Source organism: Strix uralensis, chromosome 1 (assembly GCF_047716275.1).
Source record: "Strix uralensis isolate ZFMK-TIS-50842 chromosome 1, bStrUra1, whole genome shotgun sequence".
NCBI classification, from domain to species: Eukaryota; Metazoa; Chordata; class Aves; order Strigiformes; family Strigidae; genus Strix; species Strix uralensis.
The window spans coordinates 41,562,725-41,579,662 of record NC_133972.1 but is presented as its reverse complement, the minus strand read 5'-3'; the positions used below and the strand labels follow the sequence as shown (position 1 = coordinate 41,579,662).

The following is a 16,938-nucleotide window of genomic DNA, read 5'->3' as shown; positions in this document are numbered from 1 at the left end:
TAAATGAATGTAAATAGACAAGACATTAGGCCTTTATACTTGTTGTATAAGAGCTGTATTTGTGGGCAGAATTTAATTCACTGTTCATGCTCATATGCTTCAAGCCCTATGTAGAGATCTTTTAAACAATTTTCTGAATTTTAGTGCATAACTCTTTAAACTAGCTTTATCTTTCTAATTCCAATTTCATACTTGTATAAGCTTCACAAATCATTATTTCTGCTGCTAGATAATTTCAGAGAAATTAATAGCTAATGATTAGTTAATAGCTAATAGAAATCTATAGCAATCTGCATAAACCAGATGTCTATAAACATTGGTTTTGTATTTGTTAAAAATCTGAAGATGTTTTTTAACATTGGCTTTTCAGAACTGTACAATTTTTTCATGCTGGATATTTTTATTATGAATATTGGGAGTACACTAGTTTGTTTATTTGGAAAAAATCTTTAGATATGGATACTTTATTATACTATTATACTTTACTATTATACTATACTATTATACTATTATACTTTACAGCAGTAAGTTGAGAGATTAATGCTTTTCATCTACTCAACTATATATGTTCAGATTTTCAGAGCCTTTATAAGATGATCCATATTTACAAAAAACAGCTTTTAACAGGTTGCCAACTTCATTTGCTGTCCTTGAATTAAATAGAACATACAGGTTATTGTCTATCTAAGATGTCATTGCTAAAATAATTTTGTTAGTCTGGTGTCATATTTTTGCAAAATTAAGTGTTCTTCTGTCCCTTGGAAAAAAGTTCTCTTAAGTGTATTTCAGTGAACTTCTTTAAAATTTCATGGAGTATGCTTTGCCTACTGTATGTTCTGTTGTCTGGAAGTGTAATGGAGTTTCTGTAAGAAACATCACATACATGCTCATCTTCTAAAGCAATATTGTGCAGCTGGGACTAGCTGTGTGCTGTAAGAGGTGGTACAGGATGCACTTTCCTGTAATTGTGGTGTATCCTTTGTGTTGTTGAATATTCCATCCTCCAGCAAATGCTGTCAGATCCTGGTACTCTTAACGAGCATATTAGAGGGTGGTATGTGGGGTTTTTGTGTGGAAATTCCGTATTTTATTCCTTTTTATTGAAGTATCTACCCAGTGTTATAAAGGTGAAAAAGGCTTTTTATAAAGGCATTTTGGGAACTGAATAGTATGTTGAGGGGTTTAAATAAAACCTCTGATCTTCTGATGCACAACTTATTTTTGTTATCTAAAACCTGAAAATCTGATAGATTTTTATTTTTCTATAATTGTATAAAATACAAATGAACAGACAGTGATTATTCTGTTAAAGTAAAAAGTGTGTTTTGGGGAAGTAATTATTAGCCAACACTATGCTGTTCATTCTTCAGAACATGGAAGAAAACAAATCTGTGCCTGAGGGGCTATGGTCTAAGTAGATTAGTTTTTAAAAAATAGTAATAAAAAAAATACTGACAAAGCACCTACAAACTGTTTTTAGCACAGGGAGTTGTTGTGTATAATGCTTTGTTTTACAAATAAATACTGCTATTTAGAATAGATTATTTTTTCTTGCTTTTGTTTCAAATAGGAAAAGATAGCAGAGGAGTAATTATTTTTTTTTCTTACCCAAGTATATTAAAAGATAAACAGGATTGTTATCTTGTATTTAACTGAAGCATTTCCACCAAGGTGGTTTTCAGACATCTATTGTGTAACTTAATTATGTGATGTCATAGATATAAGTTTTGAATAAAAGATGGCTACGGGAGGAAAACAGGACATTAGTTCCAATTTGAGTGTAAGTATCAGCACTTCATAAAACAACAAATAATTTTAAAACACTTATCTATACTTATCAGTCATCATTTTAATTAACATTGTCCATGATTGGACAACTCATTTAAGTATGACTTCTAAATAAGTACCTGGAAGACCTTTTAAAGCAACTATCTAGTAGTGGTTTTGACATACTCAATTTAAAAGAAATTGCTGTCAACTGAACCATTAATGGTCTAGAAAAAAATAATCAGGAGTTACTCAGCTTTCTGAAACTTAAGTTTTTAATTCTAAAGAACATTGTAAAATACTACTTTTTCCTTCATCACTGAATGCAAAAGCTCCTCTGAGTCTATGATATGTCAATGCAAACACAAAAACTAGATCAATCAGCTTGCCAAATACCTGGATATGTGATAGTATAGGACTCTTCTTTTTGACTTGAGCTCAAATTTAGAAAGGAGGAAAGTAAGATAAATTGATGCAGGTCTTCCACAATGCTTGAAGGGAATGGAGTATATCAGAGTTTTGCAGGGTTTTTTTGTTTGGGGATTGTCTGATTGGCTGGTTGTTTTTTAAGGAAGCGGGAGGAAAAAACCTCACAGGTGAAAGATCACTTCTTTTTGATGTAGCAAAGGCATGAAGAGGTGAACATATTCCGCATGGTATTCCAGAGGTATGAGTATTGATATCTCTGTAAGTAAAGGTAACTAGCATATCTGTCACTTCTGGAAATAAGTGAATTTAAGTTCAGTTTTCCAGAAGAGAATCACTTGTTTTATCAATATCTGCAAACTGACTTTTTCTGGCCTTTTTGCTTTCTCACTTCTGTTTCAGTTCTCCAAATGTGTGTGCTTTGGAGGAAATTAATGTTAAGAAGATAGAGGGCAATCCTGCTAGTTCCGAAATTCCGGTCTGTGTTTAAATGTTAGAAACAGTAGTTTCAAGTTAATTGCCAGATTCAGTGATAGTATAGCTTGACAGCTGGAATGTTGCAAAATTTTTGCTTTTCTAGAAAATTTCTCAAGAGAATGGAAACTAAAAAAAAAAATAGGAGGAAATTGTAATTCTGTGTAATTAAGCTTCATGGTTGACTTGTTTCTCTTTATAATCCTATTTTGATTCACTTCTGTTTCTTTTTGTCTGTCAGTTCCCTTTATTACTGCCAGCTTTCCAGAAAACTAAATAATTGTTTTAGAGATATATTTTGAATAGTAGTGATATGTACCATTTAAGGTATTCACTTTGATCTGTATTGAGCGAGTATGCCATCTGGTGTTTGTATAGCTGTCCGTACCCTTATTTTAAATAATTTTATGCCTGTGTGGTGCCATTAATAGAATTTTTTTTTTTCTGCCTTTTAACAAAGCCAAGGAAATCAAAGGGATTTTTCTGCAATGGGCTTGAATGTAACTTTTTCATTGGCATACGACGTTTATAACATTGAACTTTTAATAAGGATTGTGTTATTTATAAAATTGCTATTTTGGCAAAATGGTCAGGGTTTGTGTTTAACAGGAGAGAGATCACATTATCTGTGCAGTTTCAACTTGCGTGGTTTTTTTCCTCAGGCTTTTGAAAACCTATAGTTTGCTTTATGCTCTTGATAGCACAGTGCTTTCGTTAGGTTAATTTTTGGTAGTAGTGGAGGTTTTCCCAATTCTGTTTTCCTAGTGTTCCACTCTGTTTATGTTTCATATCAGTCATCTTCTGTTCTGTAGTAAAGAAATGAATCCTTGCCATGAGCTCTTTGGAATTATTCCATAGCATTTTAATATTTACAGATTTTTTTTTTTTTGTTTTCTGATTCTCATTAACAAGTACTTGTTAAAGGCTGCATGAGTTAGAGGGTTAGAGTTAGAAAGTTTTTGATATGTATGATATTTATCAATGAACCATAGCTTGATAGAAGGTAAAACTGGAAGTTTCAGTGAACTACTGCATCACATAGACATACACAAGTCTATGGGACCGGATGGGATACACCCGAGGGTGCTGAAGGAGCTGGCTGGGGTACTCACCAAGCCGCTTTCCATCATTTACCAGCAGTTCTGGCTGACTGGGGAGGTCCCGACAGATTGGAAATTGGCCAATGTGACGCCCATATATAAGAAGGGTCGGAAGGATGATCTGGGAAATTACAGGCCTGTCACCTTGACTTCGGTACTGGGGAAGCTGATGGAGCAGCTCATCCTGAGTACCATCATACAACACATGCGGGACAACCAGATGATCAGGCCCACTCAGCATGGGTTTATGAAAGGCAGGTCCTGCCTGACAAACCTGATCTCCTTCTATGACAGGGCGACCTGCTTATTGGATGAGGCAAAGGCTGTGGATGTTGTCTACCTTGTCTTTAGTAAGGCCTTTGATACCGTTTCCCACAGCATTCTCCTGGCAAAACTGGTTGCTCGAGGCTTGGATGGGCACACGCTTTGCTGGGTAAAAAACTGGCTGGATGACCGGGCCCAAAGAGTTGTGGTGAATGGAGTTAAATCCGATTGGCGGCCGGTCACGAGTGGTGTCCCCCAGGGCTCGGTTTTGGGGCCACTCCTGTTTAACATCTTTATTGATGATCTGGACGAGGGGATGGAGTGCACCCTCAGTAAGTTTGCAGATGACACCAAGTTGGGTGGGAGTGTTGATCTGCTTGAGGGTAGGGAGGCTCTGCAGAGAGATCTGGACAGGCTGGAGCGATGGGCTAAGGCCAGCTGTAGGAGTTTCAATAAGGCCAAATGCCGGGTGCTGCACTTGGGCCACAACAACCCCCAGCAGCGCTACAGGCTTGGGGAGGAGTGGCTGGAGAGCTGCCAGTCAGAGAGGGACCTGGGGGTGTTGATTGACAGCCGGCTGAACATGAGCCAGCAGTGTGCCCAGGTGGCCAAGAAGGCCAATTGTATCCTGGCTTGCATCAGAAATAGCGTGGCCAGCAGGAACAGGGAAGTGATCTCACCCCTGTACTCGGTACTGGTGAGGCCGCACCTCGATTCTTGTGTTCAGTTTTGGGTTCCTCACTACAAAAAGGACATTGAATTACTCAAGCGTGTCCAAAGAAGGGCAACGAAGCTGGTGAAGGGTCTGGAGCACATGTCGTACGAGGAGCGGCTGAGGGAACTGGGGTTGTTTAGTCTGGAGAAGAGGAGACTGAGGGGAGACCTCATCGCCCTCTACAACTACCTGAAAGGAGGTTGCAGAGAACTGGGGATGAGTATCTTTAACCAAGTAATAAGCGATAGGACAAGAGGTAATGGCCTCAAGTTGTGCCAGGGAAGGTTTAGACTGGGTATTAGGAAGTATTTCTTTGCAGAACAGGTTGTTAGGCATTGGAATGGGTTGCCCAGGGCAGTGGTGGAATCCCCATCCCTGGAGGTGTTTCAGAGTTACATTGACATAGCACTGAGGGATATGGTGTAGTTGGGAACTGTCAGTGTTAGGTTAATGGTTGGACTAGATGATCTTCAAGGTCCTTTCCAACCTAGATGATTCTGTGATTCCTTGATTCTGTGAAGTATATAATTATTATTAGTGTGTCAACTATAAGGTGATGTAAGATAAAAATGAAAATGCCGAAGAATTTAGATAGAAAACAATTAAAATGTGGCTTTCGGCATACTGGCCGTCTTTGCTGTGTATTTCATGTAGCTATGTGTCTTTCTAGAGCAGTCACCATAGCTACAGGTCAGTTGGGGAAACAAAAATCAAATGTGTAATTTCAGAGAAGAAACGTGAGATTTACAGATCTACAAAAATCAAGTTCTTCTTTAGTTCTTCATATTTGACCCTTTAATAATTACAACACAAAACAACATTTGCAGACTTTTTACACAGTAAAGAAATTATCATAGTACCAATAGTTTTAAGTCACGTGTGTCTTTAGTAATTTAATCAATTTTATAGTATGAAATCTGTGACTAGTTTTGATTTTTAAATTCTCAAATGAAAATACACACCTTCCTAATGATATCATGTGCCCCCAAACTCCTGGAGCACTTGGAGTAATGACTGAATTTCCCATGCCCACCTTTACAGAGTAATACTTACTTCACGGTGCCGGAACGACTAGAAACTCAGTGCTGAAAAGAGCCCTTTGTATATGACAGTATTGTTTCTGTGACATCCAAGAGTTATAGAAGTACCAGCATAATAAGAATTATCTTTCCTATCTATTAGCAGAAGCAGTACATGCTAATGTAGTGAAACCCCTGAATTTACACAGATACAGTGGCATAAGCAGGTGTGCTGGGCCTCTTTGCTGCCTTTCTGTGCCTGTGCAAACAATTAAAAGAAATTCAAACCAGTTAACGCATTAAGCAATGGAGGAACTGGGAACAGTGCTTTCTACTGTGATGTTTGAAATAGCTGGCAGAATTAATACGGCTTTTTCAAATGACTGGGAATCTTTCTGTTCAATATCATTGTGCTCTAACCTCTTTTGGGTTTAAATTTGCTTTCTCAAATAACTTTTTGAAATTGCCATGCAGAAATCACCACTGATTTTCTGAAAAACAGTGACTGAGCAGATCAAATCCAGAACCATGTTAGTTCACTTTATGTGGAGTGGACTTGAACCATTGGCACTGACCACAGATGCTTTCAGTATGTCATATTCTTTTCCATTTCTTTGTAATATTGATAACTCCTGTATATCTTCTCATGTAAAAGAAGAAATGAAATAGATGATAGTACAAGTTTTTATCTTCCAGGAGCACTTTAGTGAATACTCAGTATTTTGCAGGAGCATATACTTGTGACTCTTGGGAATTGCCTCCTTCCTTTTGGTCAGTTAACAAGTTCTGGATCAGGTTGGGTTTGCTTTTATTCCAGCTGACAAAGCAAAACTGCTCCAGGAGAACATTCTGTCTTCTGTTACTGTCTTTGGATGAACTGGTTTAAAGCATCTGTTTTCCAGAGGCATAACAGTGTGTTTTGGTGACAGCCATGGTGGGTTTGGGTCATGTGGGCACCCATTCCATCCAGTTCACCATTCTGCGTTCACGCTTGGAAAGTAACATATCGACATATCATCTGTGAACTATGGCAAACAGACTGTTTCCTTTGTGGTTTTGCATTGCTGCTTTGTTTACTGTTTTGCAAACAGTCTGTTTCCTTTCAGAGTGTAGGATTCATCCTAGGCTTTATTTGTCCCTTACAGATGTCTTCCATTTGTCTCATGTATGGAATATTTTCCTGAAAATATTCAAAATCTTATAGTCAATGCACTATCTAATCTTTTTTATTTTACATGTGTTTCATATTGTTGACCAGTTGTTACTGAGTTGCTTATAAACAACTTGAATGTGTAATTTAAGCATTCCCTTATAGCTTTTCCAAGTCCAAAATGGAGACTCCCACTTCAGTCTTTCTTCTCCCACTTTTGGGTTGACAGTTCGATCCCATTGTTGATCACATTTTTCCTCAACATTCTTCATTCCATTTTGAATAGCCTTTTTTTAACTGTCTTTTTTAAAGTGTCTTTAGTACACTACATCCTTCCATGGGTTGAAATCATGTTATCTCCACACCTCTACTGATTTCTTGTCCTCTATCTTCTAAAAATGTCACCCCAAATCACTCATGCATTTGATCACATCACGTTGCATCATTTATTGCTTCATCCATTATTTATTTCTTATATCAGTATTCTGTTTTTCTGTCATTTATGTTCTCGTTCTTTTAATTCCCTAAGCTGATATGCAAGTTTCCACACCATAACAGCAGAATGGTGCACAGTACAGATGGATATTTCCATGACACAAAAGATGATAGCTGAAAGAAAACCCATTTTTTATTTTTCTTTCCCTTGGCTATGGAAGTGTATGCCCTAATTCCCTTAACTGTTTCTTTTTTTTTTTTTTTTTTTTAAAAAGGCATTCTCCAACATCTTTCTTAAATGTGTTTTATAACTTACATTATACGTTATAAAATACTGTATATTTTATGGAATATTTTAGTAACTTTCAGTTTAGATCATTACAGATTAGATTAGACGGGGCAAACAAATGTTGGTTTTTTTTCTCCTCTTTATTTTCAGCTGTTGGCATGTTGTGTCCATCGCTTTTTTCTGTAGGTACCCTTGTAATGTTTTGTGTGAATTTTTAAAATGTTGGAGAGGCAAGAGGCAAGGGGTTTTCTTCCAAATTTTGAATGCAAACTGAGAAGTTAATGAAGTAACTCAGAAGAATGATGTACCCTTTAATACTGTGGGATTGTTCTCCAGCTTCCACAGATGATAAACTTTGAAGAAAAAGACCAAAAGGGGCATTGTTAATCTTTAGGTTTCATTTACCCAGAACATTACTCTTTTCTGAGGGAGGGCATTAAGATTTCTGTGAAGGCTAAGCCTTAGTAAGATATTTTTGGAAAAGATGGCTTGCTTTCATGTTGATGACTTCACTGAATCAAATGGTTTAGTCTCTTTACCTGAGGAGCATCATCTTATGGGATTTTGAAGAGTTTAATTATAAATCGGTTTGCTGATGTATGGAGGTGTGTTTTTTCCTCTCAAAATGTTACGCTAAAAATAGCTCGTAAGAATTTAATCTTTTTATATTTTATCTTAACTTTTTCGTTGATTTTTTTTTTCTTGTTTAAAAATACTTCCATTTTATGCTCGAATCTTAATTTCAATTCATTGACCTTTTTTGGTCTGCTCAGATTATTTTGGGATGTATTGCTAATAAATTTTATTTTTCTCTTTCATTTCTATTCAATGTAAGTAAGGTATGTTCTTCATGACACAGCAGCTAGGTCTTTTGACTTTTTCTTTATTTCAAAAAAGAATAGCTTTTAAGTTGATTTTCTAATGAAGATAAGTTATGCGGTTGCCTATCATTCTAGTAGCATTACCTCTAGTAACCTGTTGACCCGTTATTGCAAGATTTGATAGAGAGATATGTATGTCTAAGGTAATTAAGTTTTTGAGTATTTTTGTAGAGCAGCTGGATGTGAAGGATTAGTGCTGAGTAAGGAAGAGGTTTTAGTTATGAGCTTGATTATTCTCTGCGGTTTGGCGTCTTGCTGTCCAGTGTAGAACACGTAGTTTGGAGCCTGTCCTAGTGTGTTCTCACTTTAGTTGGGGAACATAGGGAGAACTTGGGGATATGGTGGGAGAAATAATTCGAATGTAGTAGAGAAGAAGTAGTTAAGAAGACAAAGGAGAGGTTAAGAAGTCCCTAGAGAAGGGGAGGGTTAGAAATACTATGATATAGTATTAGGAACTCAAATTTGACTAGTTTGTCTGGCCTTAGCATCTATTTATTTATTATTTAAGGGCCCTAATTATGAAAGAATATGAGATGAAAAATAGTATCTGCCTTGTGTGTCATGATTATGACCTTGATTTAAGTTGGTCTGATTTTCTGGGGTAGTTAAGGTTATATAGAATCAGCCCTTAGCTATAGGCATATAATTTATTTGCCAACAGAACTCTTAAGTTGCCTGTGTAGTAACCAGGAAGTAGGTTCCTGCATGGTGATTCCATTGGTGCTGTGGGATCTGAAGCTCAGTGGGTGGAATCTTCCTGTTAATAGCAGGGAAGTGTCTGAGCACATAGGACACTTATCTCTTCCTTGAGAGCACATTGAATGAATTCCAGAGTTGTGCAAGTGTAGAATTTGGGATGAGACACAACCAAAGACTTGCCAATCAGCGGTCATTAAATGTTAACATTTGAAATAATTTTTTACAAAAACCTTTTATTTCAACATATGGGAAAATATATAGTTATATATTTTGGACCACATTCCATTGTTCAGTACTTTTTTTTTATTCCTGTCCTAAAGTGTCATCTTGTGGCAGTTGCCATACATGGGTTGTATCTGTCTAATCCAGACCTAGCTGTGTTTTGTTCTGGACTGAGTTGTCCATTCCAAATGGTCAATATTTTAGAGCATGTCTACCTTTCGCAGTGAACCAAAAAACCTGGAATAGCACTGGCATTAATGGGGGTTTTGCTTAGGTGCTGATAACATGAGTTTTTGTGTTCCTGACTTATCATTTGAGCACTTTGGAAATGCAGGGACAAATTTCACAAAACTGGCTTGCTCTGTTTTGTGATATAGGGAAGTCCTAAATTGAAGGTATGTCTATAGTATTGAATTGCCAAGTGTTTTGATTAAAAATTTGCTGCCTTTGTATGTATCTTATACAGGATTAACATCTTTGTTTCCAACTGTGTTCTGAATATGAATAAGTTTATCTCAGTTGTAGTATTTACCACTGGACATATAAAATGAAACTGTTCCTTTAAGCTTTTATAAGAAATCTTAAAGTGTAAATTGTTTGTGGCAAGTACATGCAGCTCTAATGTTTGATGTTTATAATCTCTGATCTTCTTTCTGATTCTGAGCCCACTAATGACAGAAAAAGCATTTAAAATGCACATACGGTACTTTGAAGCAAACAGCAATGAAAAATACTGGTCAAAGTAATCCAGGTTTATCTGATTCTTTTCTGTGAACCTGTAAGGTAACTTCAGTGAAAACATATGTAAAATTACAAATGCCTAATTACTGGAAGGCTATTGTTGAAAATCACAGTATATGCAATTTTCAGTCATGAATTTGATGTTATTTTCCATTGTGAATGTTGGCAATAGTATAATGATTCTGAGCCATTAGCATTGCAAATATGTTTAAGTGTGGAAATCAGTTTGGTAAAACAGTAATGTAAAATTCTGTTACTTAAAAAACATTTAAAATATCCTACAAATGTGTATGTCAAAGGTGTTGTATGTCAAAAGTTTGTTTTCTAGTGATTGTCAAACAGGTTCAAGTATGTTTGAAGGTTTAGAAATCTAATGGAAGCATAATGCAAGTATAATTTAATGTGACATTCCTTGCCATATACATCACACATTACATAGCAGAAGATGAAAACCAACATGTTCTTGACAAAGGGGACTAAATTACTTCTTGTATCTCCATTTTGCTGAAGTTTAAATATGATTCATCATTTCTTGAAATACAGTTATTAACTTGTAATCTTTTCCACTTAGGGTAAAAAATAATTTAATTGTTACCTATATTTCCAAATTATATATCAGTTTTCACAGTGGTATTACTCTGAGTGTACAAAGTATGCATGCTGCTTAAACATGGAGAATGAGGACCATAACACTGCATATATCAGCATGCACCTTTACACTTATTTCTTTTTAATCTTTACACAGCTGCATTCAGCAGGGCCTACATGGCTTCAAATTGTCAAAGTTTATAAGTGTTCTTAGGACTAATGGCAGCGCTTGAAAATAGTAAAATTGGCAGTTAATGTGCAGATGTCTGATCTAACTTTTTTTGTCTAGTTTTAATTTACAGTGACCTTGGATTGTCTAACATGTAGTTGACATGTAGCCCATGTTACATTAATATCTCTAATACTACACTGATAAATTCAGTTACCTGTAATAAATCAGTTCTTCCAGATTTGGACACTTAGGTATCTACTGTGTGGCTTGTGGAAGGTAGAACACCTCAATTATGACTGTATTATTAAATGTATATTAAATATTGATATATATTAAATGGATAAGGTTTTACAATTTTTTATAAGTCATCTTTAGGGAAATGTGAAAGAGAATGTCAATGGTAATCAAAATATTCTAAAGAGGCACAAAATATACTAGTGTTTTCTGTTCTACATTCCTTTCTACTACACAGTTAACTCTTGCCTAAACCCAAAAAAACCTTCCCAAACATTGTGGTGTTATGCGCAGATCAGAATCTGCATAGGTAGAAAGGTGTAGGTGTGCGTTGAACTGACATATTTATTCACAGTATAACTATATTTAAATGTGTGAAACAGTTTAAAATGGTGAACAGTCTTAATTTGAAACTAGTATAAATCCCCTTCGACAAGAACCTCAAACAGGAGAAACGTGATATTACTAGCTTCTTTGGAACTGGATTTATGGCTGCTTGTGATTCTAAACTGGCTTAAGATTTTTTTTTGATCATCTGTTTTTTACTTTTTCTGAGATAAACACTAGCTGCTTCAAAAAAAGTTTTAAGAAATCATAAAGTAGGCAGTGTTTTTTTTATCATATGACAAATGAGTTACTAAGGTAATGATTTCCTCCCAGAAAAACAAGCATTTGAAAGTTTGTGTCAATGTATCAGACATTGTGGGTTAGTGGAATAGTCTATGATGTTTTTCATTTCCTTCCACATTCCATCTAATTTTCTTTCCTGTTAAACAAGGAGGAGAGAGTGTGATATTGCCAGCATGTGGCAGTTACTTAATGTGTGCAGATTATAATGCTGCTGTTTCAGACATAAAAACGTAGCGACTAAAACTGGACTCATGTGAGTTGCGTGTGGTTTACTTAGAGCTGCCTGTAAACCTTTGGTGTTTGCTGTTACAGTCCATGGAAACCTCTTTTCCTCTGCACTGTTGGTATTTAGATTTTTTGATCAACTGCAATACTGAAATTTCCACTCCATCTGTGGTGTACCAGTCATATGTTCGTATATGCTACAGCTTTGTGAACATCTGCCATATAACCATTATATTAAGCTTCAGCTTGAAAGCTTTAATTCTTGCTTACTCCTCAAAAGCTGTAAGAATTATTTTTCTGTTTCTGTTTTGATGAAGTTTTTTAATTTTAATGTGATCACTTGGCTTACAAATAGAGCATTTCTACGTGCTCAAGGAATTTACTGTAATCTAATGTTCATATCCATTTTCAAATTATGCATTTTAGTATTGTTAAGTTTGTGGAAAGTCTGTAAGAGATTTGTAGTTCTGGCAGCAGTCTTCTTTAGAATAAGACTCCACATGCTCAGGTCAACACACGTATTTATATTTACTTTGTAGCTAGTTCTGTAGATTTATATCCAGAATCTGAAAATGTTGTTCTAACATCGATTATTGTAGTTGTCATTCAGTGGTTCTGTAGTTACCACAGGAAATAATTTAAAGCATGGTATTTTTGTTGTTGTTAGGAATAATAGATAAATAGCAAAAGCATTCTGTTACCTAATACCAAATTTTAAATATATTTTCTTCTAGAGAACTAGAGGACGAAAACGAAGCTTTGTGCCTGAGGAAGAAAAACCTGAGGTTGGAATATAGTGTTTTGTTTTTTGTTTGTTTGTTTTGTTTTTTTAACAGTTTCACAAAAAAATTAAACTTTAGGCTGATATGTTACTTTCAGTGCTATGATTGAAAATATTTGCTTTCCTTCTCTCCTTTCCCCCCATTCCTTTCTTTTGCCTTCTGCTATGACAGGAACGGATTCCCAGAGAAAGAAGACAACGACAGTCTGTTCTACAAAAGAAGCCCAAGTCAGAGGATTTAAGGACTGAATGTGCTACCTGCAAAGGGACTGGAGACAATGAAAATCTAGTCAGGTAGGTTTGATGCTCTGACCTTATGAGGAATTAAAGTTCCATCTTCATCACTTCATCATCATGATTATAACGAAGAAAATGTGCTTTTCAAAAAACAAAGCTTATTTAGGGGAAACATTACATCAGAAATATTGACTTGATTCACTTATTGACCTGCCAGACACATTTATACTGTGGATTAAGATGTAAATAACAAAGATAATCTGTTTTTCTAACACAAGAGAATAATTTTCTCTTGTCAGGGTGAATTGTCAGTGTTTTAGAGCAGGTCAGAAAGATAAACAAACCAGCAATTTAATGACATTAAAACTACAGGAGCATCCTAAAAGTAATTAATTTAACATCATTAAAAATTTTATGAGCTGAAATGTGGATTATGCAGAATTTATGTTTTTAAAAATGTATTATTGGTACCTCCGTTAATGCAGATAATAAAAGGATTTGATAATCGTGTTTCTTATTTGAAACAGAAATGAAAAAAAAAAAAATCTGTTCAATGGTGTTTTAGTAGGTGCAGAAATCTAATTAAAGTGTAGAATAGCTACCATTGAATAGCTACTGTTGACCACAACTTCTGCTGATTTTTTGACTTTATAGCTGGCATTGTGGCCTCTGTGAAGCTGTAGAAGCTGCTCACAGTTCTTGAAAAAAGAATAATGGAGCTTAGCAACCAGAAAGTGGATTTTAATTGAATCTACTGAGCTTTCATTAAAATGATTTCATAATAAGTTCAGATAAAAAATAGTGCTATATTTAGGTCCTGTATGCTTCAACTTGATTTTCTGGACAAGATCTCTTTAGCTCAGATATAATTGTTGGTTTTAACTGTAAGGATTATGCCAAAATACGTCTTTTATTTCAAGGAATCAGAATTATGAAAAAAGTCAGAATCAATGATATATGCAAGCAACACATAGCTTTAGAATCAGGATGTGTCCCCAGGTTACAGGTGTATTGTACTCAAAATAGCTGATTTTATCAATGACAGCATATGATTTACTGTAGAAGTTGATACAATTTCAAGGGTTGTGTGCCAGATTGTATTTTATTTCCAGTTTGGAGGCAGAGGGCCTGTACGAGCTCATCAGTAACTGTGTGACTGTCCTACATGGACAAGCTACTACTGCTAGATCCTGCTCAGTACCAGACTGTAAAATAGAGGCGGGATGTTACAGTGGTTGCTGATGCAATCATACTGATGAGAACTGATGGGAACAGTATTTAACTGCCCATGACAAGATAAAGGGCTTTCTTCAGCCCTGTTGTTTGCAAGAAATAAAAGATGCAGGAAGACTATTTTGTTCTGGGAAGGAATCACAGAATCACCTAGGTTGGAAAGGACCTTGAAGATCATCTAGTCCAACCATTAACCTAACACTGACAGTTCCCAACTACACCATATCCCTCAGCGCTATGTCAATGTGACTCTGAAACACCTCCAGGGATGGGGACTCCACCACCTCCCTGGGCAGCCCATTCCAATGCCTAACATCCCGTTCTGTAAAGAAATGCTTCCTAATATCTAGTCTAAACCTTCCCTGGCACAACTTGAGGCCATTCCCTCTTGTCCTATCGCTTATTACTTGGTTAAAGAGACTCATCCCCAGCTCTCTGCAACCTCCTTTCAGGTAGTTGTAGAGGGCGATGAGGTCTCCCCTCAGCCTCCTCTTCTCCAGACTAAACAACCCCAGTTCCCTCAGCCGCTCCTCGTACGACATGTGCTCCAGACCCTTCACCAGCTTCGTTGCCCTTCTTTGGACACACTCGAGTAATTCAATGTCCTTTTTGTAGTGAGGAGCCCAAAACTGAACACCGGAATCGAGGTGCGACCTCACCAGTGCCCAGTACAGGGGTAAGATCACTTCCTTGTCCCTGCTGGCCACGCTATTTCTGATGCAAGCCAGGATACAATTGGCCTTCTTGGCCACCTGAGCATACTGCTGGCTCATGTTCAGACGGCTGTCAATCAACACCCCCAGGTCCCTCTCTGACTGGCAGCTCTCCAGCCACTCCTCCCCAAGCCTGTAGCGCTGCTGGGGGTTGTTGTGGCCCAAGTGCAGCACCCGGCATTTGGCCTTATTGAAACTCCTACAGTTGGCCTTAGCCCATCGCTCCAGCCTGTCCAGATCTCTCTGCAGACCCTCCCTACCCTCGAGCAGATCAACACTCCCACCCAACTTGGTGTCATCTGCAAACTTACTGAGGGTGCACTCGATCCCCTTGTCCAGATCATCAATAAAGATGTTAAACAGGAGTGGCCCCAAACCCGAGCCCTGGGGGACACCACTCGTGACCGGCCGCCAATCGGATTTAACTCCGTTCACCACAACTCTTTGGGCCCGGCCATCCAGCCAGTTTTTCACCCAGCAAAGCGTGTGCCTATCCAAGCCGCGAGCAGCCAGTTTTGCCAGGAGAATGCTGTGGGAAATGGTGTCAAAGGCCTTACTAAAGTCAAGGTAAACAACATCCACAGCCTTTGCCTCATCCAATAAGCAGGTCGCCCTGTCGTAGAAGGAGATCAGGTTTGTCAAGGGAATCCTGGGAACAAAACAGCATGTACCGTGCCTTACTGTGAAAAAGGCAGTGAATTAGTTTTCTTCTTTCAGGCTTATTCTAAAAGTGTTAGAAACCACATTTGAGGACATAAAGGATGAGAACATGTCTCGAAGAACTGTATATTTAAGTTGCAATTAAAATATATGATAGAAGATTAGTAGTATGTCTTGTTTAGTACATGAAAAAATATTTTAGTAATAATATAGATGGGCCAAAAATAAGCATACTACATGCCAAAACCCAATAAATTCTCTCATAAACCATCCTCATAATTAGACTTGGAAGGAGAATAGTAATCCTACATGAGAGAAGGAAATTCTTATGTTCTAATACTTTGTTCACAATTCTCTAGAAAATATTTTCTTAAGTCTTCTGTCTTGTTTTCCATATTAGTTTTTAAAAAGAAGATTATGAATTTAAAACTTCCTTTTCTTCGGATAATTCCTTTAAATAGCTGCAATTTTATCCAAGTTAGGGGACCACTGCTTCTAAAGTGCTGTGAAGGCTTATTATTGATAATTACTGAACAATGGTAAAGTATTTAGTAAATTTGAATTTTTTTAGTGTGATTTTTTTGGTTCTTAAAGCTGTATTTGTTTTGATGAGAGTAAATTCATGGGCTGTAATAAGATGCTGGCTACCAGATAGGCTTTCTGCTATGTAGCCAAAGCTCTGCAGGGCTGTGATCCGCAGAGCGTTGCTATGTCACAAACTTTTCAGAATCCTTTTTTTCTCCTATGTTGTCACGAAGTATGAGAAGCGACCTTCTGCCTGCACTGCTTCTTTCTCCTGCCTTCATGCAGGACTCCTTTGTGGTAGTAGAAATAGAGCGCTATTTTAAATGCAGTTTGGTAGGGCTCCTTGAAAGCAAGAGATGTTTAGCAAGGAAAACATTTTTTTCAATATCCATTCTGTTTGGCACTGTCTGTTATTAAAGCCAAAACTTCCTCGGAAAACTAGTGATCTTTGTCATCATCTTTGCTCTTCACTCAAATGTTTTCTAATTACTGAATTTTATTTTCACCCTTTCCTAACCATCTGCAACTAAAAAAAGGGAGGTTTGTGGGGATGTTAGAAGAAATTTTTCTGAATGTGGAAGTTGATGAGTAAGTTAAATGGAAACATGCAACTGCTGAAACTGCAGATCTGAGGAATAATCTTGATGGGCCTTCTAGCTTTTCCTTCTGTGTGTTACCTCAAATAGGGCTGGTTACATGACTCTTGAACAATGTGCTTTTAAATATTGTAGATATTTCTAAAATTTGTGTTGCACTCA

General features: G+C 36.9%; 1 protein-coding gene across 1 annotated transcript in view; it reads left to right on the top strand.

Moving 5' to 3' along the window:
* Positions 1-16,938, top strand: part of PHF14 (PHD finger protein 14) — a 173,149-nt gene that overhangs the window by 60,666 nt on the left and 95,545 nt on the right. Inside the window, 2 exon segments of the mRNA XM_074863630.1 lie at positions 12,766-12,816; positions 12,985-13,106. Of these exon segments, the coding sequence (XP_074719731.1) occupies positions 12,766-12,816; positions 12,985-13,106 (173 nt within the window).